This window comes from Salarias fasciatus, chromosome 23 (assembly GCF_902148845.1).
Source record: "Salarias fasciatus chromosome 23, fSalaFa1.1, whole genome shotgun sequence".
NCBI classification, from domain to species: domain Eukaryota; kingdom Metazoa; phylum Chordata; class Actinopteri; order Blenniiformes; family Blenniidae; genus Salarias; species Salarias fasciatus.
Genome location: NC_043766.1, coordinates 8,626,779 through 8,643,810, shown reverse-complemented (window position 1 = coordinate 8,643,810; position 17,032 = coordinate 8,626,779). Strand labels below are relative to the sequence as shown.

The 17,032-nt window shown below is 40.3% G+C and overlaps 1 protein-coding gene across 1 annotated transcript; it reads left to right on the top strand.

The window, feature by feature from the left end:
• The first annotated feature begins 901 nt into the window (after positions 1 to 901).
• LOC115382007 (kinesin-like protein KIF14) lies at positions 902 to 15,657 on the top strand. Its single transcript, XM_030083653.1, has 28 exons — positions 902 to 1,502; positions 3,147 to 3,395; positions 3,538 to 3,625; positions 3,760 to 3,867; positions 4,116 to 4,168; positions 4,255 to 4,285; positions 4,507 to 4,614; positions 4,834 to 4,947; positions 5,659 to 5,774; positions 5,860 to 6,032; positions 7,046 to 7,190; positions 7,568 to 7,631; positions 7,734 to 7,906; positions 8,096 to 8,198; positions 8,327 to 8,454; positions 8,613 to 8,745; positions 9,044 to 9,167; positions 9,806 to 9,893; positions 10,066 to 10,204; positions 10,565 to 10,665; positions 11,452 to 11,525; positions 11,890 to 12,105; positions 12,211 to 12,395; positions 12,877 to 13,029; positions 13,789 to 13,884; positions 13,983 to 14,057; positions 14,569 to 14,699; positions 15,624 to 15,657. The coding sequence occupies exons 1-28, from the start codon at positions 904 to 906 to the stop codon at positions 15,655 to 15,657; spliced, it is 3,801 nt and encodes a 1,266-aa protein (XP_029939513.1). The 5' UTR covers positions 902 to 903.
• The last annotated feature ends 1,375 nt before the right edge of the window (positions 15,658 to 17,032 follow it).

The following is a 17,032-nucleotide window of genomic DNA, read 5'->3' as shown; positions in this document are numbered from 1 at the left end:
TACACACTGTAACACATTATATATAGATATGTAATCACGATTCAAGACTGCAACCCAAGAATATAAATGTGAAATACTTAATACTTGACAGAAATGTGATCATTACAATAGCATTGAAAATGAAAGAATCTAATCTTTTTTATTGGAATTGTTGACAGAATTGTAATATAATGTCTGGATTTTGTAGATTCATTTCTCTATGGTAAGCAGCACATTTTCTTTACTGGTGCTTTTTTATCAGTTCTTGCCTTGCCTGTGCTGTGTCCTTTGGTCTTTTTTTTTCTTCTTTTTTTATTGAAGCTATACTTCTTACGATTAACACTGCATTTTCAGAACATTAAAAGGATTGCCTTGATGAAATTCTAAACCAACACAAGGTCTTTTTTATATAATGTATTTTTTTTATTGTGGGAGGTGGAGTTTCAGAAATGTGTCTGTTTTAAAATATTCATATTTACAATGGTACAGTGTTTTATAACGGCAGAGAGCTAATTTTAGGAAGGAAAAATTGAGTAGTGCAGTTGTTTTATGTTGCGCTTATGAGATCATTTGGCCCCGTTTGGAACAGTACATGTTATTGAGCTGTACATTTGCTGCCACCTAGCGACAGGCTGCTGCAACTGCATGCATAAACTACAATATGACGTCACAGCTTCCGCAAATTGAGCCAATCGGAATCGGCTCGTCGTGGAGCCCTTTTGAAAATTGAGGCGGGCACAGAGGAAGCAGAGCGTAATCTGGTTTTGTATCTGTTGCTTCTGTTTCTTTGGGTTGCTTTTCGTGTACTGTAATAGTAAACTACGGAGCCTTTTAATGTAAGGGGAACGTCCTGTCAGCCGTCACACAAACGAGGAAGCGTGCGGCTTATTTTGATCACTCGCAGTCAACAGCCAAGCCTACAAGATGCCAGGTATGGAGAGAGACGAGAGGTCGGCGTGTGAAGAACCTCCTGATCACAACCGCCAGGTAAACAGGACCTATGTCGTCTCCGAGCTGTCGAACGGCAAACTAACCCTTCAGAGGAGATCACGAAGAAACACCGGGACTGAATCAGCCGAGAAACTAACGGCGGAGAACAGCCAGAACACCACTCCAGCTCCGGAGAAAAGACTGACACTGCAGCGCAGAATGAGGACAAACTCTGCGTGTAAAGACACTCCGGATAGCCAGGGAATTCTCAGTGAAATAAACGGCAGGACACCGTCCTCCTTCAACCTGGTCAGTGAACGCAAGATCACCTGGCAACCCAAGGGGGCGGGTACAATTGCACCTTCATCCACAGGAAGCCCGGTGATTGGTCAGGCCTCAGTATTTAAAACTCCCGGGAAACAGACTCAGGTTGAGCCAGTCTCCCAGCAGTTCCACGAGAATCCTCCAAGAGCCGCAGTCTTGAGCAGACCTTCGCACGACCAAGACTCCTTTCAGCTGGTTCACACCGACAGCATCAGCATGGACAGCGCTGCCATCACCGTAGCCGTCCGAGTGCGCCCGTTTAACACCAGGTTTGAAATCATTGGTTGACATACAAGAGGTTTACTTGAAACTAGAGTTGTAGTTGAGACAAGAGCTTTTGTCGAGGCAGAGCATCACAAAACCAATGCTTTGCTGCCAAGACCACGATCAGACGAGATCTTGAAAATGTAGTTTGGTGCAATTTAGGAAAATTAAAACTTTAATGTCTTTCTTTTTTAATGTCACATAATAAGCAGTCTGTTAACACAATTCAGTCTAACTTTTGACACCTCTGTGAAAAAACTAAGTTTTCCGGTGTGCGCTTACTCTAGGCATTACGTAACAGCGCAAGCACGTCACTGTATAAATGACTTGTATATAAAAATCCCTCCTATCCACAAACCATTCACCTCAGGATGATAGTAGACAACCCAGGATGTAATTAACTAAACTTCAGAGCAAGCTGATGTTGCATTTCAAAAATAAGAGCCCGGCAAACCTCTAATTTCAAAAAATCATATAAAAAAAACTCCCTGTGATATCCACAAACCATTTCACCTCATGATGACAGGATGTCACTCACAAATTTCAGAGCAAAGAGCACGCGAACACGTCTTTTCCTGTTTCCCTCACTAAGCGCTGACTCTTGCTCTGGCTTGATTGTTGTAATACTTGGTATTTTGGCTATAACTTCACTTATTGCAGCTTTCAGACAGTGGTTAAAGTTTATCTCCGTAATCTCTGCGACGCACAGTGATGGCGTCACTTCCGGTTTAGCTACCGGAATTCGCCCAAAAAAAATTGAAAACAAAAAGCGGCAACGCCGATTGGATCGGAAGTTTCACGACCGAACCGAATCTACTTCTATGGGCTCCTACCGAGAACCCCACTCCAAAATCCAAAGGCAGATGAGGAGCGGGCGGGACTGGTTTACGAGGCCACACACACAACGCCGTGACTGCATTTGCACTTCATGCCACTAGGTGTGCTGTTTGCATGTTCAACCTTGTTTTACACAGACGCCACAGAAGAAGAAGTGCCCTGCAGGCTCCCTCTCTCTGCATGTTGTTAGAAAATCTACTACGTAAATACAATGTGCAGAAACGATTGTTCAGTTCTTCTCTCTTACTGAAAAAACGGTGCATCGCATCATTGAACATATTACACTCTTTTCTAACAACATGCAGAGAGAGCCTGCACAGCGCCTGCGGGCCCACTTCTTCTGTGGTGTCTGTGTAAAATAAGGTTGGACATGCAAACAGCACACCTAGTGGCATGACGTGCAAATGCAGTCATGGCGTCGTCAGTGGGGATATAGCTGATCATGTAGACAGGAGTAACGCTGTCTGTTTGTAAATGGATTATTCCAAATGTTTCAGAAACCAGAATATTGACCTTAACCCAAATATTGACTGCATGTAAACGTAGTTGACCTTACCCCGAATATTGATTTACAAAAAAAAAAAAAAAACTCTTAGCCTGCTCATGCGGATCAACCCAATGACTGATTTTTGTGCTTGCCTGAACCAGCCTGTGTAACTGAGTGCATGTAAAGGAGCTGATAAATGTATAATGGGCATAATAACATTCTATCTAGCTCTAATGGAAAATAAATGTAGAATAGATAGGGGGAAAAAATGTGATGTTGTATTCTTAAATGAGTATTTTTGTTTGATCGATCAAATTTTTTTCAGGGAAAAGAACACACAACCGGCCATCGACATCACTGACCAGGAGACAATAATCAGAAACCCTGAAACAAAGCAGAGTTTCTCCTTTAACTTTGACTTTGCCTTCTCCTCAACTGATGAAGCGGACCCTGCCTTTGCCAGTCAGCAAACAGTCTACGAAAAAATTGCCAGACCTCTCCTCCAGAAAGCTTTGGAAGGATTTAATGTCTGCATATTTGCGTATGGACATACTGGCTCTGGCAAATCATACACGTGAGTGTTTCTGCCACCAAAGTAAAAGTCACATTATTAAATTTGGTTTTCTGTCATAAGTTCAGTTTTTCCACACAAGGTGGGGTTTTTTTTCTTTTAATTGCATTGTTACAACTGCTGCTTTATAATGGCTGCTCTGCAGAATCATGGGCACTGAAGAGAGTCCTGGAATCATTCCACGATTCTGCCAGGAACTTTTTTCAAAACTGACCGTCATGGAAGACGAAGGGGTAAGATGTTAAACAGAAGAATTCAACTAATTCATTTCTCTTTCTCAATCAAGACAAAAAAAGCAACACCCAGATGTATGGATGAAGTCATTTTCAGTTTAATCAAATAATCTTTTTTGACTCTTTTACTCCAGGTCAAAAGTGTTTTGGAGTTGAGTTACTCAGAAATTTACAATGAAAAGATTTATGACCTGCTTTCCACAAGTGCTGACCCGAAGTCCAACAACAACCGAAAAATTCCTGTGAGTCAATTTTGATATTGATAGTTTTACAAAAAAATCATTGAATCCATGGTTTTAGGGCTTTATTTTCTGAATTTGATGTCTTTTGATTTAAAAAAAAGACAGAAGTTGCCTGCTGGATAGCAAAACTTCATGTAATCATGCATGTAATCAAAACCCATCTGCACCCATCAACCCATCAACATCTGCCCAGAGTTGAGTAGCTTTGCTCTAGAGTCTTGACAAAGACATACCATTTTCTTTTCCAGCTGAAGGTGAGGACGCACCCCAAGCATGGCACCTATGTTGCTGAGCTGTCCACGTAAGAAACCATTTTCTTTCGATGTATCACTTGTAAGAAAGTTTAAAATCCATTACAGGATGACTCATTTTATTATTTCCCTACAGGAATCTGGTGAAGTCAGAAAGTGACATCCTGGTATGCTGAACCTACTCTGTATTCTTCCAATGCTCTGAATAAGTCAGAAAGTCAGAGTTCATTAACAAATGGCTGTTAAAGTAATGCAGCAAGCATCAGTGTTTGTGACCTCGGTGTTTTGAAATGGCGATGATATGCATACCATGAAGATGAGTACCAAAAATTGAAGATATCTATGAGGGGGAAATAGATCCTAACTTTTTGTCAACATTCTTTTTCAGGGCTGGTTGGCACTAGGCAACAAATGGAAAGCCACAGCTTCAACCTTCATGAACGAAAAGAGTTCAAGGTCACACTCGATTTTGACTTTGGTGTTGAAGCAGACGAAGGTATGGCCTCTATCTCACACTCATATGCGACACATGTATGAAAAAGCCTTCAGTTCCTTTCATGAAATGCTTGCAAACCTGTCATCTCTATTAAAGCCTTTTTTCCCCTTTGAAGTGACTATGTAATCGGCATACTTGTCGAGTAATACTAGAGTGACATCCGTCACTTTTGAAGATTGGTATTAGCTGCATGTTTAAAATATTTGTTTCTGTGGACAGACCGAGTTCGTGGAAGGACAACATCACAGCCATTGTGTGACTAGCAGAATTCACTTGGTAGATCTTGCGGGCAGTGAGCAGTTGCGCGCCTCTCAAGATGGCGACCGCTTCCAGGTAACATGGACTGATCTGCATGGAACCATGCAGATCAGTCAACTTTTTGTTTCCTTCACTTCTCCATTTCTGCTTGATGGATGCTGCAGAATTGGGAAGACCCCCATCAAAACTGTAGTTTAAGATTTTTTGACCAGCAATGCCAAAGGGGTCTTTATCTAATGTTCTGAAATCCTTATGCCTGACCCCCTCCTTTTTCTTTTTGTGCTTAAAGCACATTGACTCATCACTTATATCTCCCTCCCTCTAACATTAAGTAATTGAGAGTGACATGTTTTCGACATGACCCTTTCAGTGGTCATAATGTTGATCATCAGTGTATTTTGCTGCAGTGATTTACTTATAAATCATTCATTGGGCTAATTTGTCTTTCGTGTCTTATAAGAGTTTGCTTTCTGTATTTGAGACATTTTCACTCAAACCACAACTCAAAAGCCATAATTAATTGTATGTTAATGTTTTTGCAGAGAAACAAGCTGTTTTATTAAATTGATACCATGGAGCTAAGTGGTTTCCTCTTGTTACACCATGCTTTTTTCGTCTTTTTGTTATAGGCAGTGAATAAAGAACATTCAGGTTTTATTTAACCACTGTAATACATGACGGAAGGAAAAGTCTTTTAAACTAGTGACTCATCCCAAGAAAATGGTTTCAGTTTATAATGTATATTCAGAAATGACTAAGTTTTCTTTTTTTTTCCTTGGTTTATAGGAATGTCGAAATATCAATAGATCTCTTCTCACGTTTGGGAAGGTGATAACAGCATTATCTTTGAAGTCACAGGACAAGGCGGCCTTCATCCCATACCGGGACTCCCTTCTGACATGGTGAGAAATTAATTGTATTGTGCCTAAGTTTTATTTTTGGGTAATTATATGGACAATCTTAACCAGTTAAACCTTTTTCCCATAGGCTGCTGAAAGACAGCCTGGGTGGGAACTCACAGACGGCTTTGATTGCCACTGTCAGCCCGGCGGTGAGCTGTTTCACTGGAACTTTGAGCACACTGAGATTCGCTCAGAAGACCAGCAAAGTCATCAACAAGGTCAACATCAATCAGGACGACAGCTCCAAGTTAATCTCAGGTCAGAAATACATAATGATACATTTGTCGTTTTTGTTTATCAGTATTGACTGAGTAAAACTGTTAATTCATTAAATTTTATGAGCCACTGGTTTTCGAAGTGTGGTAGGATAAGCTTTCCCTCACAGATCCTGAAGAAGGAGCTCATTGTGAGGTAAACCCAATGACGATAAGTGCTTGACCACCACAGATTATGTTCTCGATAGAAGTAGAGGGGGCTGAGAAGAGAACACCTTGCTATGTTGAGAAATCAATTGTCACCCTTTCAAAACTTTGTTTTGCTCGAATCTGTTGGTGTTGGAGTTATTTGTGAAATTATTAAAAGGGTTCAAAATTGAAAACTGTTTTAGAACCAGCTGCTAGTCTTTGAATATTTGTCACCCCAGTGGCTCAGTTACATGCACACATACATTTTGTTAGCTCTGATTTTTGGCTGGCTGTTTCGTGCTCCCTCATCTGCCTCGTTTGTTTGTCTTAATTTGTCTTTAACTTTCTCTTTTGGTTTAAATCATTATCTTTCTGTTCAAGCCTCCCTAGTGCTGTCTCTTTCTGTTCAATATACCCTCCTGTCTACCCACTTATCCATCACCAGCTCTTGCGCTATCCAGTTGAAATTAAAGCTTGGCCCTAACCTTGCCTCCAGGCCATATTTATGCACTGTCAGTTGCACATGGCGGCTAACTGTCATGCAAGTATGATTTTTTATGAGATAGCTGTGCTGCTGTTTGGCATTTGTAGCACTAAGGGGAGCTCTTGCTGTGGATTTTTGTCATGCTGCCTTTCAGCCTGAGAAGCTCAAAGTAAAGAGTTCAGACAATACAACTGAGCTCAATATGGCTCAGTAAACAATCTTGAACGACTGACATTTGTCCAATTGTGGACAGAATTTGAATATGTATGATGTCTCTTTCAAATTTCTGGTAGTTCTTGCAATTTAATTATGGGATTTGCACTACCTCGATGGCTTTTTTTTCTCTCCCCCCAGTTTAAAACTCTTTGGTTCTTGTGTTTCAGAGCTCAAAGCAGAAATCGGCAAACTAAGGAATATGCTGAGGAATCCCCACACTGATATGCATCAAGTCAGCCGTTTAGAGAAGGAGGTTTTAAGGCTGAAGCGGAAACTCCTGGAGCGGGATCATGAAATCTCTGAAGCCAACCGGTCAGCATCTCTACATTTATAAACAATATTCAGTACATTTAACTGATGTATCACAAAGTTTCAGGGGGGGGCATAAAAGTTGCTATAGATTTAGTGCTTTAAAAAAGTGTAGTTACCAGTGATCTCCGGGTTAGGGTGGAACTGCACTTTTTTATAGTTCTAATTTATTTTTATTAAATGCACTTATAAAGCAACACATCTAAGCCTTAGTGTACATTATGTTCAAAGCTTGATACATATACATTTAAATATTGTGTCCCTTTGTGTAGTTGAGTAAAGACAAATTCTAATTATATTTTTGCACAGGAAAAAGGAAAATACTCTGTACTGGGGGAGGTGCTGTAAATGATCTACTTAGGGTATCTCTTTTCTGGCAGAGCCCAGGAGGAGAAACATCAGAGAGCTGAAGCTCGTAAACGGAGAGAGACTCTGGTGTTGCAGGTAACTTAAAGCCCAAAAAAAAAAACTTTTCCCTTTACAGTTGATTCACCTTTGTACCAAAATATAAGAACATCACTCAATATTGTTCGTTTGTTTAATCAGACTGTCGGCGTAACCTTTGAAAGGGACAACACATTTCCCTGTCTTGTCAATCTCAACGAGGATGCTCAGCTCTCAGAGACGCTCGTATATGCCATCAAAAACGGCAAGAACACAGTGGGAAACATGTGCCAGGATATCCAGTTGAGCGGAGGACTGGTTGCAGACCACCACTGGTGAGAACAATCCCTGAAGGGATGTGAAACATATTTTGGAGTTATTATTAATCATATGTGCGGAAGTGCTACAAACTGCTTAAGTTATAATTGCATTGCATTAAATTGTTAATTGTCAGCTGGGTTAAAAAAAAATTGTAAATTTTTTCTAAGAGGGAAAATAGTGTTTTTTGTCTTTGTTTTTTTAAGTGTCCTGTATAATCTGACTGATAAAGTCAGCATCATCCCGTGTGAAAATGCAAAGACGTACATCAATGGAAACAACATAACAGAGTCCACCCTGCTTCATAACGTAAGCAGAGCTACTGTTTTTTTTTTTCTCCCATAAAAGTTCGTAAGATTAAAGGAGCAACCTTTCTTGTAGCACCTGTACAAACTCGAGCATGCCACTGTCTTCAACTCCATTCTTTTTGCGTCCAGGGCGATAGAATCATCCTCGGCGGCAGCCACTACTTTAGATTCCACCATCCCAGGGAGATGGAATCATCGAGCTCCCTTCACGATTTTGAATTTGCTCGGAATGAACTCCTGGCTGCTCTAAATCCTGCGTGAGTGACAAAAATTCTCCATGCAACTGAGATTAGACAATTCCATTCCAATATTAGTCATAGATTTGCCATGCTTTTTTTTTTTCTTCCTTTTTTTCCCCCCTTTTGTAGCTGTTTTTTTACGCGATGAACTCTAATAAGATTTTTGTGTGTTCCAGACTTCAAGAAGGCATCGAAGAGGCCAACATGAATGCAAAAAAAGAAATGCTGAAGGGAATTGAGGCAGCACAAGAACTGGCTCAGAAAGAGACAGCCCACGGAACAGAAGCATTAAAGAGCCAGAGTGCACAGGTACAACCGCCCACCGAGTGGATGTGTCTGTGTGAAGTTTTGCAATGTGTCCTGACCAGTGTCTCCTCAATTACTTTAGTTTTGTCATTACTTAGGGAAAAAAAGGTTTTCGCTGTAGCAGTGTATTTTGTTTTTGCCATGGTATACATATGTATTTTCACAAAGTCATTACGCGGTTGAGGTTCTTGTATGAATTTTTGATTTTAATTTTTTGGTGGTATTCAAAGTTGCCTGGCTGGAGAACCATGATTGTGACCATCTTTTCTTTTGTCTCAATTAATTGCCACGTTCACTGCAGGGTGCCACAAAGCACATGGTCCCCTCTAAAATCATTGCTGCGCTGGAGGAGGAGAAGAACAAGCTCTCCCAAGTCCTGGAGGAACAAGCTCAAAAAATGCTGAGCAAAGAAAAACTTCAAAGAGGTGCGTGTCTTAAGTTACCCGAGTTGGGGATGTCTCCTATTTCTGCTGACGAAATTGACTTCCTCCTGGGTGAGGTCTATCAGCACTAAGAGCATTACATAGCAAATTGACTGGTGCTAAATTAACTCAGAATTCAGTTTGACACTACATAAATGTGTCTACTCAGTTGTTAAATTCACACTTTTGAAAGTGTCACTTTTATTTTTTTACAACAAGCATAGGGAGCAGGAATTATGCAGCCTATTTAAAAATAACATTGACAATCATGCTTCTACAATAGAAACAATTTATCCATGTGTTTTAGTACACACTTGAGTTTAATATTTCTAATGCTTTCAAAAATAAAGTTTAAACTTTAGTCTCTACAAATGAGTGCTTCCTTGACTGTCCCAAAAAAAAGGGGGGTAGGACTCTGGTTTTTGCATATTGACTGGTTGCGATGGGTTGTTGTAACAGGCTATGAACTGTAGAAGTAGGGTAAATATAACATTTTGGAGTCTCCGAGTTTTCCTCCCTGTAAGGGGACTTCCTTAATGAACAATGCATCCTTGCTTAGTAAATGGAAGTTGTCTTTGATATACTCATTTTGAAGTGAAGTTATTCTCCATTCTTCTTTTCTTTTCTTTTTTTTATTGTAGTCCCCGATTGGCAAATGAAACTCCACCTAATGATTGAAGAGGCAAATACCATCTGCAAAAGGAGAAACAACAACTTGGTCTTCAGCAGGTACACATATCTCACATTGACTACAGACATGACATTATATATACTGTAACAGGTTCTAGTCATTTTAAGAGTTTTTCTTTTTACTTTTGGTTTCTCTTGATTTAGAGAAGTTTTTAATGTTTGCTTCAACGAAGTGCATTTCTGTTAAAATTCTGTCAATGCTCTCTTTTAGGTACGAAGTTGGAGACAGCAGCAGCACCCAGAGCACTGAGACTATGATCCGCATTCGGCATACAGTCCAGGGAGTCGCCACGCTCTGTAGTGTTGACACATTCATTGAAAAAATGATCGCTCTGAGGGAGCTGGAGCAGGTTTGTCATGACTCACGTCCCTCTTTGTCCTTATTGTTTGAGTGATGATTTACATTTCTCAAAGCATAATAACTTTTTATATTTCACCCAAGTCTGTGAACTTTTGAACATGCCCTTGATATTTCCTTGACCCAACGTAATACCACTAATACCTATATGCATCATTAAGATGACGCATTCATATGAACACTTGCTATGAATTTGCAAAATGGCAACTGAGCAAAGCTCTGAGCTCAGACTGAATATCTGACCTCCATTTACAGTCTAGAATTGCTTATTTTATGCCTAATATCGGAATGCTGCGCGACTTTGCTGTGTTTTTATATTAACTTGAATAAATAAGACATTTCTTTTCCACAGGAGGGTGCTGCATCAAAAGATGAGTTTTATGACCCTTTTGATGAGTGGGAGCATGACCTGTCAGCACCATCCCCTGGCCTCTCAAACCTCTCTCAACCAAGGTAGTTATTTTTGCTATTCCTCTTTAGAATACATTTGTGCATGTATGGTGGCTATAGGAGCATCTCCTTGCGAAGAATTGCTTTAAAAAAAAAAAAAATTTGTAGTTTTCGTGTGTTTAATCTACAAGCTCATGCTCTGCTCTTGGGTTAAATGGTGTGTTTGGGTTAGTGGAGAGGTATTCACATGGAAGGTGGGGAAAAAGGGCTTAGTTTTTTTTCTTCTTTTTTCTTTCATGGGGTGGGGGTCTTTTTCTCCTCCAGAGTTGTTCAACTTTCCAACAACATGACACTTTGACATTAAACCAGTCTTTTCTTTCATGGAAAGCTGGCATTAAGATGCTGCCCTCAGAATATTTCTGTCTTCAGTGTAGTTCCTCTTATTTATTATTAGATTCATGTCCATGAAAGCCAAAGGCTAAGGTATTTGGAAAGAGAAAGGAACAAGAGGTGCCAATGTTTTTCACTCTACGTTCTGTGACCCAAGTATGCATGTACAGCACCTGCTATGTATATATAGAATTCCTTGTAGTTCTAGTACTGCCAGAATGTTTTTCCCCTTAGCTTCACTCCATAAGATAACTTTTTTTCTCTCTTGCTCCTTTCTACATGAATTTTAAGAAAAATATAGTTTTCAATATCATCAACTGGTAAGCCTCTGGGATTCCATAGTTCCAGCCCCCCAAAGAACTCCAACTCTACACTTTAAACGTCAGCGCATGTCCCGTGTCAGTGGTTTTTAAAGCGTCGGTACCATGCTCACACAGCTTGCATTTGGTCCCGTTTTAGGAAGAGGAAGCTCGTGGAACGCTTCTATGAGAAGCAGGTTCGGAGGCTTAGCCAGACTGCATCGCAAAGTGCTGGTATGTCAAATTTCTTTTAAGAGCAAATGTTTTGACCAACATGATCCAGCAGCATTGATAAAAAACATAAGTGTAGCTGATCAGTGATTATCTGCACAAAAAAACAAAAACCAAAAAAAAAAAAAAAAAAAACTTTTATCCATCTTCTGTGCGACTTCAAACAATTTAGGGTTGCACTGTGTTGGAGCCTAACTTTCTAAAAATGTACATTTGAAATGTGGTGAAATGGATTAAGAGGAAGCAATTAGTAAACGCTGATAACTGTCCCCCCCCCCCCCCCCCCCCCCCCCCCCCCCCCTCCCCCCGTACCCCCCAAACATGGTCCTGTATAACACACACTCACTGTATGCTTTCTTACTGACAGGTGCAGCTGCACCAGTCACCACTGCCAGCCCTGTGAACAGCTTACCTGCAGTTTGCATGGACCTCATTCGCCAATCCATCTTCCGTCTGAGTGACTGCAGCACGGCAGCGAAGACGATGGCCGACAAACTGGTCACTGATCTGCAGTCCATCTTCTCAGCGGCACAGACGTTAACAAAGCAGTATAACAACCTTGACCGTGACAACACAGACAGTGGTGGGTTTTAATTAAAACTGAGATGATTTTATAGAAGAATCAGTAGATTTGCACTAAACAAATGAACATTTTCAGACTTTAACTTCTGATATTTTTCCTTTGCAGCGTTTGGCAGTGAGGAGGCCCAGAGGGCACTGGTAACGGGCACGGCTGCCCTGGACAGTGCCGGGTTCTCATGGATGCAGTGGCTGGGGAGTATCGAGCCCTCGTCTGGGACAACTTACCTGTTCGCCGAAAAACTCAAACACCAAATTAAAATAATGGGAGACTACCTCCTTATGGCTATCAAGGTAAGTGAAACACTTTACACTAAATGCCATGCATCAATGTGGTTCTGGGACTTTCCTAGCTCTTGCAGTAGGTAAAGTAGTTGAGAATGGTGTAGAATTGTAGCTGACAAATGATTTTCAATTTGGCGTAGTTTGGAGACGCAGTGGCTAATCAAAATGCAGTGCATTGATTGACGGGTCTTAGCTCTGAGCTGTTTGAGCTCTGTCTATGGAAATGGCAAAGCAGAGGGAATTCTCAACCTTGAGCCCAAACAGAACATGAATATATGGAAAATAAATCTAAATTCCTCACCAGTCTCTGCACCTAAACACACAATTTTCCCCTCTCAATCCTGATTTTTAATGCTTCCTAGGGTTTTCATTTATTTACTGGCCTGCCAGACTTTGTCAACTGTTGTTAGCTTGCTTTCATCGATTAAATCAATCTTAATTCAGCTTGTTTATGCTGACAAACATTTTTTTTTCTTTACTCCCCATGCAGGGCTGCGAATCAGACGTGAGAATGTTTGTGACACAGGTGGACCATGAAATCGGTGCAGGCCTGCAGGCCGCACTGATGACTGTTGGCCAACTTGTAGCCTTACTCAACACACCTTTGGACACGATGGTCCCAGGCACGCAGGCCATAGGCCAGGTAACAACACTAATAAATACTGCAGCAGATACTTTGGAGACTGAGATGGAAAGTAATTAAGCAGACGGATCACTGTACTGGAGAATGCTGCATTAGCTGTGTGGATCTGAAAGTAGAGACAACATTAAGATCTGGGGAATTGCTGGTCTGAATATTGATAGACGTTTGTGTTTATATGCCAGCGCAAAGTTGTCTAAAAATAAATAACATTCTGGTTATAGATCTGAAATACCCGTTTTGGTTCAAAGCCTTTTAAACACATTTAGTTTCCCCACCTTTTTTTTTTTTTAAATTGAACTGAAACACAGGATGTGTCACGAGCACTGATTACCAGCGCGACTAAATGAGATAAAGCAACTGCCAGCAGCTAGAACATTTTAGGGTTGTCTGGATATGATCTGTCTGGGGTGAAGTGTAAAAGCTTCACAGTAAATTGAATCAGTCAATATCCAAGATGAGAAAGTGGTGATAAAATGCTTTGTGAATAAATTGTTCTGTCCTGCTTGTCTGCTGTTCTAAATGAAGCAATTCTACCAGTGTGAGGCCATCGAACTGCAGTCTTTTGTCAGAAAGGACTTTTTTTAAATCACAAATCCTGTTGTTTAACTACATTATATCAATGACACAATGGTTTTCTGGCTTCTTTGTAAACCAGCAGAAAAAGGTTTTATTTTGTTGCTTTGGCAATGGATAAGAGAAAAGATCATCATTGGTGTCATTTGAGCCCTTGAGCAATTATGATCACCTATGTGCTTATAGGGCATCCTGAAGGGTGTACACGGCCTATTTAGAGAGACCTTCACGGCCTGCACAGACATGTTGTCAAAGGTGTTGGAAAGCAGTCCTAAAAACATCGTAAGTTTTTTTTTTTTTCTTTTTTTGCTCCCCCATTAGAGTCTTGCAAATGTTTTGGTTAACATTAAATGACTGATTCCTCTCATTTCTGCTCACAGATCCAGCAGAGAATAAAACTACAAGCCACTGATGCAGCACATAACATGCAAAAATATTTCAATCACATCATTGAGGTAAATTTCACTCATCAAATACGCAGTTCAAGGAATAAGCCCAGGTTTTTGCAGTCTGAACTTTTTCGGAGTTTACAATCTTAACATTTTCTGTGCGTATGCATTGTTTTTTTTTTCAGGTTATGTTTTATAGTCTGTTAAATAATTTCTATAGTTCCATATAATAGCCATTATAGAAAAATGGCTATAGTCTCAAAGTAGAAAATCTTACCTTATGGCTTGTGAAAACTTGTTTTAGGATATTTACAAAAGAAATATAAAATGCTACTGAACCGTTATATGAAAATGGTTGCTGAAACATCTGGTTATCTGTCCTCAATATTTCTTTACAGTTTTACCCTCTTTTCAAAAGTCTATTATAATGATTTTCTGTGCATGAGTGAAATGCCTCGGAGATGGTATCCTGTGCTGTATTGTTGTTTTGTCTGTTTTTTAGTGATGTAGTTCTTGGTTGCTTTACATTTAGCACAGTGTATTAGATCTGTTGTTGTTTTTGGGTGTTCTCAAACAGGAACTGGAATTGTTGGATGAGGAACATGTATCTTTTCGAACCGACGATCTGAAGACTCTGTCCTCCATCGCATTCAAGCTCAGGCAGGGAGTCAGACGACTGCATGCCTCCATTTCCTGCAGCATTGCAGGGTAATTGTTTTTTTTGTTGTTTTTTTTTCTGACTGCAATACCATACTCTAGATGGTTGTGGATACGACTAATCAGGTTGCCTCCATCTTCTAGGAAGAGACTACAGGGAGCTGATTGGTTCAGCTGATCATATTGCAAAGCTGACCTCTGACCTTTTGAGCATCAAGTTGCCATCCGTCCATCTGAACCTCCCGCTTGCGCAGCTGCTATCATCATCATTGCAGAGAATCAGCCGGGACTGCGAAAGCATGCTAACTCAAGTATAATCATCTACTTGGGGAAAAAAAGTATGTGGGGGGGCAGAGTTCTGAAAGCCAGTGCTGTTAAAAATTACAGATCTGTGTAAATATTGCACTTCTATGCCACAAATGTGTTGCGTGGTGCAAGACACTATGTATATTTAGTTAAGTTTATGGTGGTGATTCACTTTCACTTATGATTTTCTGTCACTTGTTAGTTCACATAATAAGTGTGGTTGTGTATCTCAATTCAGTTTTACTTCTATGCAACAGTCATTTCCATGTAGTTTTACAGAGGAAAATCCATAATTCCATGTGAGCACCTGCAAGTGAAGTTGGACAGGAAAAAACTCTACACGGGTAGAAACCAGGTGGAGACTTCCTGCTGTTCCACTTGTGGTAAGAGGATAGGGGAGAAAAAGATCAGACGGAGAGCAACGAGCAGAAGAGATACTGTCCTTGATGGCAAAAAATAAAAATCCTAGAATGAAGCCCCATTTGGAGAAAAAGGTGACCCGACTCATTTTCAGATAGGACAACTGAAATTCACTTCTGTGGTTCACAAAAAAAAAAAAAAAAAAAAAACCTTCAAAAATTCCCAATACATTCAGAATGGTGCCGCCAGGTTATTCACCAAAACTCACACTAGTCCTGAAATCCTCTATTGGTGCCGCGTCTCCACCAGAATACGCAAGATCTGCCTCCTCGCCTACCAATGAATCCATGGCAACACACTCAAGCACCTGCTGACCCACTCACCAAAACACGCTCCCACCGCTCCGATAATTCATCACACCTTCATATCCCGAGGACCAAACTCGCCACGATGGGTGACCGGGCTTTCTACTCCTCTGCCCACCTGTGCAATTCACTTCCAGACCATCTGAAGGCACCACAGAACGTTTTCTTCTTTTAAGACTTAAAGTCTTTCTATTTTGCATTATTGTATTTAATACTGTTCTTAATTGTTTTATATTGCTTAACTTTGTTCTGTTTATTAGCCCTTTGAGACTTTCACAAATGTGCATTTGAAAATATTTAATTCCCACTGGACCTCGATGTCATTGATTTGTGCCCTTCTTTACACTGACATTGGGGAAAAAAACTACAGCGTTTGATCTGGATTTCCTCTTTGATTTTGGGGTTATGGATGTATTTTCCTCAAATAGACGATAAAGAAACAGCAGCTTGTCAGTGTAGTCTGAGTTCAGGTGGTACCACTGTTGTTAAAAGACAGCCAGTTACCCTGCACATCAGCACAGACTGGCTCTGAACAAAGTGTCAGGAAAGTTGAACTCATGAGAGGCTTTCTGTACCTTCAGCCGAGTTACGGCTCCGGTTATGTTCATTCTGTCTTTACGTTTCTGTCACCCAGCTTGCTCTGTAAAAGAAAGAGGGGGAAAAAAAAGGTAAATGCTGGAAAGTGTGAATACATATTTACAGAAATGTTCATTTAAAGTTCTACAGAAAAACACAATTTCACAATTTTTTTTGTAAATATAATTACATATCTTCAAACTGGGTAACTATCAGCTTTCACCCACACTTATCCTAGATTATTGTACAATTATACTGATGGAGTTTATCACAATTCCCAATTCGATCTGGGGTTTGCTGAAATCGTTTCACTGATCATTCGTAGCATCCTAAACACACGCAATGCATTAATCACTCACACTCCTGCTCACTTAATTCCGCTTTTCCATAACAACACCCCTCTAACACATGGTGTCACACAGTCAACACAAAACATGATACAAGACAATAATGATAAAGGAACAATAACGGATGGTGTGAAAATACCTGAAATGCAAATCTGAGAATAACCTTTTCTAAATGTATCGGTAAAATCCTGGCTAACAACACCCCATTATGATTTCTGTTGTCCCCCTCCACATGCTCCGACTGGCTGCTCTCTGCTCTCAGAATGAAAATGCCGAAAATAAAACATTATGAAGCAAAGCTTTACAGCAGTCTCTTTCAATTTTTTTTTCATATTTATTTTATCAGCATCTGTTATCGTTCTGTCATCTTTACAATATCTTTGTTGTCGTGTTCTGTGTTAACTGTGTGACTCAGTGAGTGAGAGGGACG